The following is a 15,247-nucleotide window of genomic DNA, read 5'->3' as shown; positions in this document are numbered from 1 at the left end:
ATTTTCTAATTTATGTGATGACTGACTTTTTCACATTGTCATAATCTTTTAATCATAGCACCTGATTTCAGCCTTACCTCATACTGGCGCATCACAGAATTGTGTCAAGAAAATCAGACTAATTTGCTAGGTTTCTCCCTCCTTCTGTAAGGATAGACAGAATTTTTCAGCACACATTGCACAGTGGTGATTGCTACAAATCATTGACTAGATTTCTATCGCTTAAAAAAATAATGACATAACTCAAACGTTGATGCGCAAGCCTCAAGAGCAGAGCAGGATGAGGCAAATCCTTTCCCTCGATATTCAGAAGCATCAAGGGCAGCATGTGTGGTTGGCTGATTTATGGTGGCTGAGGCACACTGAGTTGGGATGCGTTCTGGATGGGCAAATGCATGGGGGCACTAAGAAAATATCCTGGACTCAAGGGCAGAGCTGTCCCAGAGTGAATGGGGCAGAGCACAACCTCACAACCTCACACCCTACATCTTGCCTGGCCGAGGCCCAGGCTGCAGCCTGCGTGCTGTGTACCAGGTAAATGTGAACCCAAGCAACTCTCCTGAAAAGGTGCATTTGATGCAGTGTGTCAGGAGACTCAAGAGCCAGTTTATTTTTATTTTGTTGAGACAGAGTCTTTCTCTGTTGACCGGACTTGAGTGCAGTGGCACAGTCTCGGTTCATTGCAGCCTTGAGCTCTCGGGCTCAGTCGATCCTCCCACCTCAGCCTCCTGAGTAGCTAAGACCACAGGCATGTGCCACCACACCCAGCTATTTTTTGTATTCTTTGTAGAGATGGAGTTTCGCCATGTTGTCCAGGCTGGTCTCGAACTCCTGAGCTCAAGTGATTCTCAACCTTGGCCTCCCAAAGTGCTGGGATTACAGCCATGAGCCACTGCGCCTGGCCCTGAGAGACAGTTTAATTTAGTGCTAAGACAAGCCATGACTCCAACAATCAGATGAGCTTGCATTCAAATCATGCTGCTGCCACTTACTACCTGTGTGACTCTGAGTAGGCTTGTTGTTTCAGTGCTTGCAGCCTCAGTTTCCTTCTCTGTAAAATGGGGATAGAAATATACTTGCTTCATAGGGTTGTCTTTAATTAATGTTTAAAAAGCATTCAGCACAGCCTGTCACATATTATACACTTAATAAATGTTAATTTTTTTTTTTTGAGACAGAGTCTTGCTCTGTTGCCCAGGCTGGAGTGCAGTGGTGCAATCACGGCTCACTGCAAGCTCCACCTCCCAGGTTCACGCCATTTTCCTGCCTCAGCCTCCCGAGTAGCTGGGACTACAGGTGCGGCCACCACGCCCGTCTAATTTTTTGTCTTTTTAGTAGAGACGGGGTTTCACCGTGTTAGCCAGGATGGTCTTTATCTCCTGACTTGGTGATCCACCCGCCTCGGCCTCCCAAAGTGCTGGGATTACAGGCCTGAGCCACTGTGCCTGGCCAATAAATGTTAACTTTTAAAATCTTTAGTCCTAGCTCTGCCTCTAAGTAGCTATGATACCTTGTACCAGTCATGTGGTTTCTTTACCTATCAGTTTATTCATCTTTGAATCATGATGACAAAATAATGACATTGGGGAGTTGGATTAGAATTGCCTAGTTTTTTGTATGTGTAGGTTTGCCTTGTGAAGAGGTGTCCAACAGAAAATCACAATGGAAATGATTGATTTGAATACATTAAATAAAAACGTATTTATTTAATAATTATACATAAAATTAGAAGATGAAAAGCAAATGAAAACAAGGTCCTAACTTGACAAAATAAGGGCTAACAACCTTAATGAAGAAAGAGCTCTTAAAAATCATTTCAAAACATGGCTGGGCATGATGGCTCATGCCTGTAATCCCAGCACATTGGGAGGCCGAGGCGGGTGGATCACAAGGTCAGGAGATCGAGACCATCCTGGCTAACATGTGAAACCCTGTCTCTACTAAAAAAAAAAATACAAAAAATTAACCAGGCGTGGTGGCACACGCCTGTAGTCCCAGCTAATCAGGAGACTGACACAGGAGAATGGCACGAACTCAGGAGGTGGAGGTTGCGGTGAGCCGCGATTGCGCCACTGCACTCCAGCCTGGGCGACAGAGCAAGACTCCATCTCAAAAAAAAAAAAAAGAAAAAAAAAAATCATTTCAAACATTATGAGCCCTACAGAAAAATGGGCAAAGGAGGTTGTAAAAAATTCACAGAAGAGACAGTGTACATGGCTAATAAAAATGAAAATCAATTCCAACTTTAGCAATAATCGAAGGAGTACATGTTAAAATGACTTTTACCAATTTTTTCCCTGTTGTGACAAACGTTGGCTAGTTGTTCACCAGAAGATTTCCTCCTGGGAATAGAGATAGACTGTTTCCCACAATCCTTTCCAGGTAGGTATACTGCCATATGACTAAACTGGGTAATGGAATACCAGGGACAGTGATTTAAGCTACCTTAGTGAAGCTGCTAGCTCAGTCCTCTACGCCTTCTCTTTCCCCTTGTTTGGTCACTGGCTAGAAAGAACCCAGGTGAAGACGATGAGGCCCTAGACGATGGTGGAATCACTCGATGGAAAAAGGGTCCCTGGATGCCTGCATGACTGTGTGAAGAAGAATGTTCTTGACAACCTGCATCAGATAGTGACTTGAGCAAAAATCCTTTTATTGTGTTAAGCCATTGACATTTTGAGGGGGTTTGTGGCAGAGTTACCCTGCCCTAACTAACTACTTATCAAATTAGGAGAGATTACAATCATAGCATTATTGGCAAATGTGTTTATTTCATACAGTACATGAGAGATTCTAGGTTGATACAATTCTTTTTGAAAAGGATTCATCGTGAAGGACCTTAGTCATACCTTTTGGCTTAATGATTTCATTTTTTAGGAATTTATCCTAAGGAACAAGGAAGAGTAGCAAATAAGGGATTTTATACAAAGATGTTCATCATATATTCCAACAATAAGGGAACATTATTAGGTGTGTTATCGGGCATTCATAGGGTGGATTATTTTGCAGTGATTAGAAATGATTTTGAATATTACTAATGAGATGCTTATGATGTAAGGTAAAAATAGAATCCAAAACTACATGTGTGATTTTGTTTTGTAGAAATAGTATATGTAAAATATGCAGATGATACATATAAGCATTACGCATAGAAAAAATAAACAAGAACATCAAAAGGTTTAATGGTGAGTACCTTGGATTATTAGGTGATACAATTACAATGAGTAATTTTGGCTTTCCTCTTTATATTTTTCTGTAGTTTCAAACTTTCCTTAATACATAGATTTCCTTAATAAATTTTATAGACAGATTTTTTTCCAAAAGAGTACCTCATTGGCTGTGTTTCACTCAGCCCTGAATCCTCACCTTGTGAATGAATTTGGTATTTACTGTGTTTATTCTTTTAGTGTTAGTGCCCTTGTTACACCTTTCTTCCCCAACACAGTGTGTTTGTGTGTATGCTCATGCACAGATGTGCACAGGTGCTCACCAGAGTGGTAAGAGGCCATTTGTAGATAGTAGAACTGACGCCTTGTATTGGAAAGCAGGGAGGAAGGCCTGAGCCCCCAGCTGCCTTTTTCTCCCCGGGCCACCTGCTTTTGGCCAAGGCACCTGGAGAATATTGGTTTTTGGAATGAGATGGATCATCATCTTGGAGAAAGAGCAGCACATCAGAAAAGCTGCAGCTCCCATGCAGAGCTCAGCCATGGTAGTCTGATGTTTTTTTCTTTGGTAACTACGACCCAGGGATTATAAACTGCTCTTGGCAGCAGATGCTGGGGAGAGGTTGAGTCTGAGAGGGGGGAAGGCTGGAGTGTGTCTAGGTGTCTTTGATTTCTAGGGAGGGTGGCCTGCATCTCATCACTGCTGTTTATTTGGGTGTTGTGGTCTTTAGGAGTGGGGTGGAGAATGTCATGTTAATTTCAGAAACAGTTAGCAGAAGAATGGAGTTGCTGTTTGGATCCTGCGCTGGGCAGTGGTGCCTCAGACAGGCAGCACAATCCTGCATGGAAGAGAAAGCCCCCACCTGAGTTTGAATGGAAGGCCTTTCTGTCACTGGGAACACCTACTGCACCCCAGGTACTATTCTAGACACCAGAAATATAACAAGTAAGTATTTGAGGAAGAGGTCCTTTGTTGTGAGGGAGGAAAGACAAGCCCAAATCATAATGATACGCTGTGATGATCCCTAGTTCTGCATCTGAGACTTGCACAGAAGCAAAGACATTTAACCAGGTTAATCAAGTGCTGTAAATCAAGCAACGAAGTCAGTCCTATCTGGGGAAGAAAAGCGCTCTTACTCCAAAGGTTTTTCCCCACTTTGATCTGCAGTATCACGTCATCTGAAATTGAAAAAGCAACTTTATACAGAAGCAGGAACAAATGGCTCATTTATTTTAAATATCCTGCCCGCCTGATATTTCTGCCCTTGAATATTTTCTTTAGTTACCTGGGAAACCTTTTTTTAGGATTGAAAACAGATATAAACCACACCAATGTTAATGACCATGAAAATGATGCAATTTGCATTGAAATCCTTAACTAATCTGTGCTGATTACCTAATTTCTCCAGGTGAGGATGGAGCAGCAAGGTGTTTTCCTTAATGAGTAACAAAACCCGCTGTAATGTGTTTGCTTGAAAGCTGCCAGGGAGTTTTAATAGACCTTCTCAAGGTTTAGTCCTAATCCAGATTCTGTGGGTTTTCACGCTGCTCTGGGCAGGCCAGCCAGTCTGCATTGTGGGGGTTCCATGGGAAGAAATGAGTTCTGCAGCTGAGTTTGGATATGGCAGGAACAAAAAGGACAGCCTCTGTGAGGTGGTAGGAGAAAGGACTGTGAGCCAAGGACATGTTAGGGGAACATTCCTCTGGCTGTCCTCACAGGCAGGGAGCAGCTGGAAATGTGACCGGGCCTGGGGATCCAAGGTCAGCGTCCCTGAATACCTCTGGCCTGGGGCAGGATTTCCTGAAAGGGCTGTGACAGTTGATGACCGCCACCAGAGAGCTCGGGAGGGTGGGACCTCCACAGAGGCAGTGTGCATCTGCAGTGGGTTAGTGCCTTCAGCGCCTTCATTCTCTCCCTAGGGCAGTCTAGACATTGGCTGAACACTGGCAAAAGCAGTGAGAAAGAAATCACACGGGGGCCCTGCTTTCTAAGAGGGAAAAGTCTATCAGAAACTCATGCCGTTCATTCTTCACCCATTCACCCATTCATTCATTCATCCAACTGTGATTGCATGCCAGCCCTGTGTTGGCAGCATGTCTAATGGAAGGGCATTTGTAAAGAGGACTAAAAGAGTCCTTTACCTTTTTTTTTTTTTTTTTTTTTTGAGACGGAGTCTCGCTCTGTCACCCAGGCTGGAGTGTAGTGGCCGGATCTCAGCTCACTGCAAGCTCCTCCTCTCGGGTTCACGCCATTCTCCTGCCTCAGCCTCCCGAGTAGCTGGGACTACAGGCACCCGCCACTTCGCTTGGCTAGTTTTTTGTATTTTTTAGTAGAGATGGGGTCTCACTGTATTAGCCAGGATGGTCTCGATCTCCTGACCTCATGATCCGCCCATCTCGGCCTCCCAAAGTGCTGGGATTACAGGCTTGAGCCACCGCGCCCGGCCGAGTCCTTTACCTTTAAGAAGCTTCCCATCCAGTGAGGGGCAAGTGTAAACAGGTATGTCTGGTATCTGTTAAGGAAGATGATCTCCTCTCTTTGAACTTCTAGGCTCTGTCCTGTGCCTGTCATTGTCAGCTAGCAAGTCTGCCCACCATATTGTTTATGAGGATGATTTAAAGCCTATGCCTCCCTCCACTTTTCCCACTTGCTGTGGATAATCTCCATTTAATCAGGGGGTAACTTGAAGAAATAAGAGCATCCCTTTTTCTGCCTCTTGCTTTTGGGCCATTCTTCTTGGCAGCCTTGTCCAGCCAAAGCTCTTTCTCCAATGTACTGAGTTTTCTCAGGTTGGGGTGGAGGGGACACTGTGCACGTGTTGTCCTGGGCCTGCCCCCACCTCCATGCAGTGTGGGGCAGCCTCCTCCCAATGCCTTCCTTGGCTTCCACTTCCATGCTTTGCCCCTTCTCCTCCTCCCCTGTTGGCTCCGAGGGCCTTGTTGGATCCCTGGTCCTGTCCTCTGTCATACACACTGGACTCTTTCTCCAGTATGGGGTTTGTTCATTCCCCAAACACACAAGTCCCTTGGTTTTTTGTTTTAGTTTAGCTTTTTTTTGTTTTTTTTTTTTTTAAGACTCCAGAAGCTTTCCTGTCCACTCAACCAATCATCTTTCCTCAAACCCTGTTACTTATCCAGGTGCTGGTTCCCTGTGCCTGAGCTACCCTGGACCCGCTCTGTGGCCTCAGTTTGCTGTGAGGATTGTATAGCATGACTTACGTCCCATCTCAGGTGGGATGATCCAGTAAAAGCCAATTCCCGACTCTTTTCTCATCATGCAAGAAAAAGTGCTTTTATCCACCATCACCTAGAATGTCAGACTGGGGACGGTAAGGGCACCGCAAACGGAAGGTCAAGGTTGCGTGAGGAGCGTTTGTGTAAATGTTGGCAGGAGAGGAGTGTGTGTTGATGATGTTGGTACAGACAGGACAAGGCTCCAGTGGTGGAGGTGCCTGTCTTGTCCTGTCGGGACCCTCAGAGGCAGCTTTCCTGGGAAACAGGCAGGTTCTGAGAACTTGTCCTCACCGCATGTGACTGGGTGTTGGATTTGGGGTCTGGAGCTACTTCCTTCTAACATCTCTGGTCCTCATTCCTTGCCAGTGAGTCACTTCCCCTCCCCAGGGATGAGTGCTTTTGTTTGAGTGGTTGCTTTACGCTGTGGGAGTTCCAGAGGACAGTGTGTGTAGGAGGGAGGGAGGGAGGAAGGTGGAACTGGCGCCTGCAGTGGGGCCTTCCTGAACCCCGACTCGAGAGACTGAGCAGATCCTTGTCTTCTGAGGCATGGGTTCCTCCAGGAGGGGGTCCTCCAGGAGTTCTGGTCAGGCCCTGAGGTGAAGGGGCAGAAAGATACTCAGAGGTGAGCCTGTGTGTAAGGCGTGGCAGAATGGTGTCACAGTTCAGGCAGCATGGCCTCCTTTCGGGTCAGGGAACCCTTTTCCACCCTTAGTTTGATGATCCTGGCCCTCTGTCTGACCCCGCTGTCCTGAGCCTTGGGCCTGTTGTGCCTCCCCCTGGTGTGTGGGGACGGCCACTTTGGCCTGAACCAAATTGGGTGACTCATTCAACCTTCCTGTAGGATCATTGTGGAAGGGAGAGAAGGTGGGGCCTCCATGCCCCAAGGAGCATATGTTCTAACAGAAACTAGATTGTTAGATTTTTTGTTCACTGTCAAGAAAGGTTATAAATCAACAGGAGCAAACCTCAAAAGGCGGACAGAGCTCTGCAGACAGCATGTGTGCTCAGCCCTCTTGGTGCACCCTTGCCAGACGGATATTTGGGAACCCTCACTCTTTCCAGGTCCCTCCCTGCTCCACAACCTATAATGGCTCTTTCTTGCCCATCTTGTCAACATTGGCCAGGCGCCACCTTTCAGGGCCTGAGATAACGTTTGGCTTTGCCTCGGCTTCTAGGTTTAATTCCCCACAATCACAGTTCTAGTCCTCCGCTGCCCTCTGGTCTTCCAGAATGAGGACTTTTAAACTTTTCTGGCTGGGAGCCACACTAAGAAATACTTACCCTTATTATGCGTGATGAATGCAGGTATTTTTTTCCTCTTATCTTTCATTCTTTTTTACTTATTAAGAAATGCTGTTTGTGACCCGAGAAATTAATTTCATGGCAGACTCATGAGTGGTGACCCCCAGTTTGAAAAGCAGGGCTGATTTAACACAATACTAATCACAGAAGCTCAAGCGAGAGTCAAGCAGAATGGCAGAGCTGGAAACTGCCAGTGCAAACTCATCAGCCGTATCCTGAGGGAGAAGTGACCAATCAAATCCGATAAGAAGTTGGTCCAAAAACATACTAGAGCAGTGGCCTCCAATAATTTTTTCTGATTGCACTGATTATGAAAATTTTTGCCTCAGTAAAAAAATGTTTGAGCATACACCTTCAATGTTTATCTGGTTATTTATTTTGTTACTATCAGCAGTAAGGTTGCAAATCTGTTTTCAAAGGTTTTAATAATTTCAGATGTTTTTCCGGGTGACATCTCATCAGATCTGTTCAGGCAGTCTCCCCACTCTGGAGACAACTGCTCTCCCCTAAACCTTCTTCCTTCTGTATTGCCCTTCCTTTCCTGACATAACCACTGTATCAGTCTGTTCTCATACTGCTGTAAAGATCTACCCAAGACTGGGTCATTTATAAGTAAAGGAGATTTAATTGACTCATAGTTCTGCATGGCTGGGGAGGCCTCAGGAAACTTACAATCATGGTGGAAGGGGAAGCAGGCACATATTACATGGCGGCAGGTGAGAGAGAACAATCAAGAGCAGGGAAAACTACCTTATAAAACCATCAGATCTTGTGGGCCCTCACTCCTTATCACAAGAACAGCATGGGGGAAATTGCCCCCATGATCCAGTCACTTCCCACCTGGTCCCTCCTTTGGCATGTGGGGGTTATGGGGATTACAATTCGAGATAAGATTTGGGTGGAGACACAGAACCAAACCATGTCAACCACAAAATCTTCATTTGCTCCTTCTGTCCCCCAGAAATCTGGAGGGAGTTGTCTTTGACACCTCTCTTTCTCTTGTCTCCTCGACCATTCACTTACTGTGTTCTGGGGACTTGACTGCCCAGTAGACAGTCAGCTCTTCCCACCTTCTTCTGCCACATTGCTTTCTTTTTCCTCCCACTCCTCACAAGAGCCTCCCTCTCCTGGGATGCTTCTCTCCCCTCTCCACAAGGCCAACTCCTACTCACCCCTCAAGCCCCCACGTAGAGGCCACTGCCTCAGAGAGATCTTCTCTGATCACTGCCCAGGGCACTTTCTGAGGCACCTTGGACTTTGATGGCTCCTACTGCAATTTTATTTTTATACTTATTTATGGTTTAGTTTGTTTAAAGAGTGTAGTTCTCCAGCATCGAGGCTGTAATTTCTTGATGTGTATGTGTGTGTGTTCAGCTCCCAGGCCATACAGTCTAGATAAATATTTCATATAACAACCCTATGAAGTAGTTACAAACAGTATCCCCCCCCACCATTTTACAGATGAAGACAGGTTAATTGCCAAAGGTCAGCGGGTTAATAAATGTGAATGCTGGCCTCATACCCATTTCTTTCCAATTACAGTGTGCGCACTTACCAACAATTCTAGATAGTTCATGTATTAACTCATTAGGCTAAGGCTTGAATTTAAGTCCCATCTACCTTGCTTATGCCAGACCATCCCTCTACAGCCATTCTCCTTCTTGTGCTAGTCTGAGTTGTACTTAGGATCTGAATGAACAGTTTACCCTGTGTTGTTCTGGATAATAACACCATCATTTTCCCCGCAGTCCATCTCCCGAACCATTCCCACAGCACTGGAGAGGACCTGAGCCTACCACCTATTGAGTAAATAATTACTGATTAGTTGATGGTTATCAGGGACTTGGCAAAGACTTCATTTTACTTCCAAGTTAAATCCCCTGACTTGGTGTAGACCTGTTCTGCAGCCAAGAGCAAGAAGACCGTACCTTCGATTCAAAAGCGTTTTAACTGTTCCAATTTGCACTTGTTGGCCTTCTTCCTGGTGAATCTCAGTGTAATTTCTGGCTGAGAGCCAAGAATTTAAGGGTCTTCAATACCAGGAGTAATTTCATGAGTTGCTGATGGCTAATTAGGGATGATTACAGTTAAGAGGCTTTCCTTTCTTAATAATCCCCAGAAAGGGCCTGTGGTAACTTAAAATCTTGATTCTTTTCCCCTGAGAATGGAATTGTCTGGTTCTCATGACTATCTTTTCATAAATCCTTGTCATTTATCTTCCCACCCACCTTTTCTGGTGAAAAGAAAGTCTGAAGTCCCTGGAAGAAACAAGAACATAATGATCTTAGAGAACTCCACCTTTATTAGAAAGGATCCCTGGCCCACCTTGGAACCTTGCTTCATTTGTCTTTCCCTTCAAGGAGATGCAGCAGGAGAGGAGACTGGACCATGCTCTGTTTTATTCTCAAGTTTTATTACATTGCAACCAATCTGCCCATCCTGGGCTTTCTGATGCTATTTATAACTTGCCTTTGAAACTATTGGCTCTCTTGACAATTTTTAGAAATTTTGTTTAGTGAGGGCTTCTGAATGAAGTAGTATTTGTGGGCAAGAGGTTTTACCTCCCTGTTTTCACTGTGCCAACATATTTTAAGTGTTGCTTGACCTCTTCTTGCATCACTGTGTTGGTTCATTTTGCGTTGCTATAAAGGAATGCTTAAGACTGGGTAATTTATATAAAGGTTTATTTGGCTCCCAATTCTGCAGGCTGTACAAGAAGCATGGTGCTGGCTGGCATCGGCTTCTGATGAGGACCTCCGGAAGCTTTCAATCATGATGGAGGAGGAAGGGCAGTCAGTGTGTCGCATGGCAAGAGAGGGAGCAAGAGAGAAGGGAGGAGGTGCCACACTCTTTTTAGGCTCTTTTAAACAGTCAGATCTCACCCTAATAGAGCGAGAACTCACTCATTACCACAAGGAGGGCATCAGGGCATTCATGAGGGACCCACCTGCATGACCAAACACCTCCAATGGGCCCCACCTCTAATACTGGAAATCAGTTTTCAGCATGAGATTGGAAGAGGACGAGTATCCAAACTCTCAGTATCGTCAGAGCTACTATTTACTGACAGTGACCCTGCCCCAGCCACTGTCTAAGCATGTCACATGCGTCCCTTCATTTAATCTTTACAACAATCTGCAGGAATTCTTTAGACAGTATCTTTTAAATAAGTTTTATTGAGATATAATTCATTTCCCATACGTTTCACAATTTTGTGTACAATTCAGTGGTTTTTAATATATTTGCAGGGTTGTACAACCATCACCACAATCTAATTTTTGCAGGGTTGTACAACCATCACCACAATCTAATTTTGGAACATATTTGTTACTCCAGGAAGAAACACTGTACCCTCCCACGAACTCTTCCAACCCCCAATCCCTGGCAACCACGAATCTACTTTCTGTCCCTATAGATTTGCCTATTCTCGGTATTACCTATAAATGGAATTATATAATGCATGCTATTTTTGTATCTGGTTCTTTTCACTTAACATAATGTTTTCAAGGTTCATCCCCATTATAGCATGTATGAGTATTTTATTTCTTTTTGTTGTTAGGCAATAGTTTTACTCAACTTGCAAAGACAGGGAAACCAAGACACATGAATGTGACATGATATCTGTGGTCAAATAGCTTGTAATAGATGGAGCTGGATTTCCAGCACTAGTGTGCCTAGCACCAGCTCCCCTATTAGCTCAGAGTCTGAGGTGATCGCTCTGATAGTAATTTACTGAACATCTTCTGTGGGTCAGGCACTGTGCTGGTTGTCTTGTAAACTTGTTACTTCATGTTTATATATAATCAGATTTCAGTTGGGAAATCCTGGTAACCATAACTGGGCACTTTTGTTTTAGTATCTTCCATTTGCTCATTTCTGGTTTTGCTGACCCAGTTATGCTTCTAGAATCTTCCTAAGTAAATGTTGCTAAAAATAACATTGTTCATTTCTGTAGGACTTGAACGCCACTCCCAATTGCAGAAAATTGGCAGTGTCTCTGAAGAGCTCTTGCTTTTGCCTGGACCCTCAGCATCATGGTTTCCCATTTCATGGGGTCTCTCAGGTAAGTGAAGAACCTTTTCTTAAAAAAACAGGAGAATATGAAATTTGATATTTGCATTGTACTATGTTGTTTCTTAAAGTAAGTGACCTTAATGGTCTGAAGCTGACCGATATTTCTGATATAATACGTCGACATGTGTAAAAGTTTGCTATTCAGAAGGGCCTTGGGAGTTGTGTGCTGTGCTGAGTGGCTTGGGGTCGAAGTCAATCTACTGCCTTCTGGGAGACTTTCTCTAGGCTTCAAGAAATTTTTTTTAGGCCGGGCATGGTGGCTCACACCTGTAATCCCAGCATTTTGGGAGACTGAGGCGGGTGGATCACATGAGGTCAGGAGTTCAAGACCAGTCTAGCCAATGTGGTGAAACCCCATCTCTATTAAAAATACAAAATTAGCTGGGCATGGCGGTGGGCACCTGCAATTCCAGCTACTTGGGAGGCTGAGGCAGGAGAATCACTTGAACCCTGGAGGCGGGGTCAGATCAATGTATATTTATCATGGTTGCATAATAGAATTGTCTAAAGAACTTTTAAAAAATTGTTCTCTGGTTGCAACACCATAGATTTTGATTGAATCTGGTATTTTAAAATGATGCTCCCTCTTGTCCCTTATGTGTAAAACATTTTTGACTTTCACCTGCATTTTAAAATTCAATCTTCATATCAACCATGCGTGGCAAGTTGAGTAAGTACTATTATCCCTTTTGTGTAGATCAGAAAACTAATGCTCAGAGAGCTTTCATCATGGCTGTTGCCTTCCTTTATGTGCAGAGTTAGAATAAGGGCTCTGAGCATTGGAACTGTAGTCCATGTTATTGAGGTTGTTTTCAAACTTTTTAAAAAGGCTGACAGAGCCTTTTAAAAATTCCTCCATCAAAATCCTATGCAAAATCTCAATATATAAAATAGACAATGACAGTATTTTATTAATATAAATGTACTTTATAAGTTTAAATTTATAATATTTATACATTATGAGATCAATGCATTAATTTTGATAAATACCAACATTTGAAGTCAGGATTTATGGTTGGCAGCTTAAATATCTGCCCTAGCATCTAGTTTATTTTGCAGCTGTTTTAGCTGCATAGCATTGAGAAAATCCAACCCATACAGGTAAGTACTTGCAGTTGGTAACAATTCTGTGATGAAGCTCATCTTACTATTTTAGGATACTATTTAAATGAATTGATTGAGAATCTGGAATGAGGGGAAGGAAGAACGTTTTGTTTCCAAGTTGAATCATTACAGTATCTTATAGTCTTTTTTTCTGTAACTGTACATTAATCCCAAATGCCTAGAACTTACAACAGAAAGTAAAATGCTCTGTAATATATAACATATTATATTTGATGGTGCCACAGGTGGTTGGCCAACCAGGGCTAGAGCATTTGCCAAGCAGATGCCCTTGGGCTAAAGCCTGGCATTTAACTGAGTACGGTGCATGTGTGTGAGCTTCAGTATGTAGTTGCTTATATAATTTTACATGAGCAGACGTGTGTAGGCCTGCAGTCCAAATACCCGCAGAGAACTACAAACCTCTTTATCAATGACATATTCATATGCATGTCACATATGGTCAGAAAAGAAAGAAAAAGCTTCATTCTGAAGGCTGTATGATATTGAGCCATGAGGAGGACAGCCCATATTAATGTTTAGTGGTCTTTTCAGGATAGAAGTTGGCATCTAGTACAAATTAGCATGTGTCCTTTTTTAAAACTATAGTTTTTTTTTTTTTTTTTTTTTTTGAGACGGAGTCTCGCTCTGTCGCCCAGGCTGTAGCGCAGTGGCGCCATCTCGGCTCACTGCAAGCTCCGCCTCCCGGGTTCACGCCATTCTCCTGCCTCAGCCTCCCGAGTAGCTGGGACTACAGGCAACTGCCACCACGCCCGGCTACTTTTTTGTATTTAAAACTATAGTTTAAAAAAGGGTTTAAAAGATATTTCAAGACATGAAATATGCACCTAGTTTGTGGAAGTTCCAAAATACTGTTGTAAAACCACAGGGTGGTGAGAAACGCAGTTGGCCCACAGGGTCACTGTAGGACCACGGCATTTTAAGCACCAGGACCCCTTGTGGGACAAAGAAGTTGAGGTCACAGTCGGTTATTGAACTGGTTTGAAAAGGGCAAGCAGATTATGAAAGGTAGGTTCACCACGTGCTAAGCTCGTGTGAGTCTGGCTGTCATCAAAAAGGCCCCTAAAAGTGCTTGAGGACCCTCAAAAATGTGGCCACCCAGGCTGCACAGGCAGGGAGTTTCTTGGGAGGAAGTCCCTTTTGCAAAGTTTTTTCTTAATGTCTTGGATTGTTTTCTTTTTTTCTTTCTTTCTTTTTTTTTTTTTTTTAAAGAGGCAGGATTTTGCTTGTCACCCAGGCTGGAGTACAGTGGTGCAATCATAGCTCACTGTAACCTTGAACTTCTGGGCTCAGGCGATCCTCCACCTCTGCCTCCCAAGTATGAATAGCTATGTCCTGGAATTTTAATGAATGCCCCTGCAAACAGTTAGCCTCCTGTAATGATCTGAGCAGGGTGTGTGGTATGGAGGTCATCTCCCTTTGCGGGAGGCCTGGGGAACTCACCTCTAAACTGTGCATTATTTCAAGGAAATTGCCCACAAAAGAGAAATTAGCAGGATGGGAGTAGTTGAAAGCTAGATGCTACCCTTGTGGTGGAACTCTGGAAGCCTTGACAGGCCTCCAGCACGAGAGTCCTGCTGCAGGAATTGTTTGAACAGGGCTGCTCAGCAGGACATTTTGCCAAGAATTCTGCTGTCAGTACTAGAGAAAGAAAATGTGAATTACGAGGATGGCTGATTCTTTAGGAGATCTCAGCTTGAGATTTCCGTCAAATTCCCTTCTTCATAAACCAGGTGCACATCAACCATTTTGCATCCCTGTTTTTAGGGCCATGTAAGTATATTTTTTTTTTTTTTTTTTTTTTTTTGAGACGGAGTCTCGCTCTGTCGCCCAAGCTGGAGTGCAGTGGCCGGATCTCAGCTCACTGCAAGCTCCGCCGCCCGAGTTTACGCCATTCTCCTGCCTCAGCCTCCCGAGTAGCTGGGACTACAGGTGCCTGCCACCTCGCCTGGCTAGTTTTTTGTATTTTTTAGTAGAGATGGGGTTTCACCGTGTTAGCCAGGATGGTCTTGATCTCCTGACCTCGTGATCCGCCCGTCTCGGCCTCCCAAAGTGCTGGGATTACAGGCTTGAGCCACTGCGCCCGGCCGTAAGTATATTTTTAAGAGAAAAAGAAGCAAAACTAGAGTGTCTTTTGTTTAAATGCTTTTCAGAATGTTATGGGGGAAAAGGGCTATGGTTACTTTAAGAGTGAGAGGTCTTTGACAAAAGTGGTAGATGGGAAGCACACACACACGTACACACGTGTTAAGGGATTTTTAATATTTATCAAGGCAACTAAATGCATAAAGATCAATTGGAAAAGCTGGAGAATTTCTCTACCTAAAGAGAAAACAGGTTAAAATTAGGAA

General features: G+C 44.0%; 1 protein-coding gene across 1 annotated transcript in view; it reads left to right on the top strand.

The window, feature by feature from the left end:
- The window catches only part of LOC105487604 (thrombospondin type 1 domain containing 4), a 688,191-nt gene that overhangs the window by 14,057 nt on the left and 658,887 nt on the right, over positions 1 to 15,247 (top strand). The window contains exon 2 of the mRNA XM_011751093.2: positions 11,656 to 11,763. Within this exon, the coding sequence (XP_011749395.2) occupies positions 11,735 to 11,763 (29 nt within the window). The 5' untranslated portion in view covers positions 11,656 to 11,734. The remainder of the gene's footprint in view (positions 1 to 11,655; positions 11,764 to 15,247) is intronic.

This window comes from Macaca nemestrina, chromosome 7 (genome assembly GCF_043159975.1).
Source record: "Macaca nemestrina isolate mMacNem1 chromosome 7, mMacNem.hap1, whole genome shotgun sequence".
In the NCBI taxonomy this organism is placed as follows: Eukaryota; Metazoa; Chordata; class Mammalia; order Primates; family Cercopithecidae; genus Macaca; species Macaca nemestrina.
Note: the sequence above shows the minus strand (reverse complement) of the source record. Positions and strands in the feature narration are given on the sequence as shown.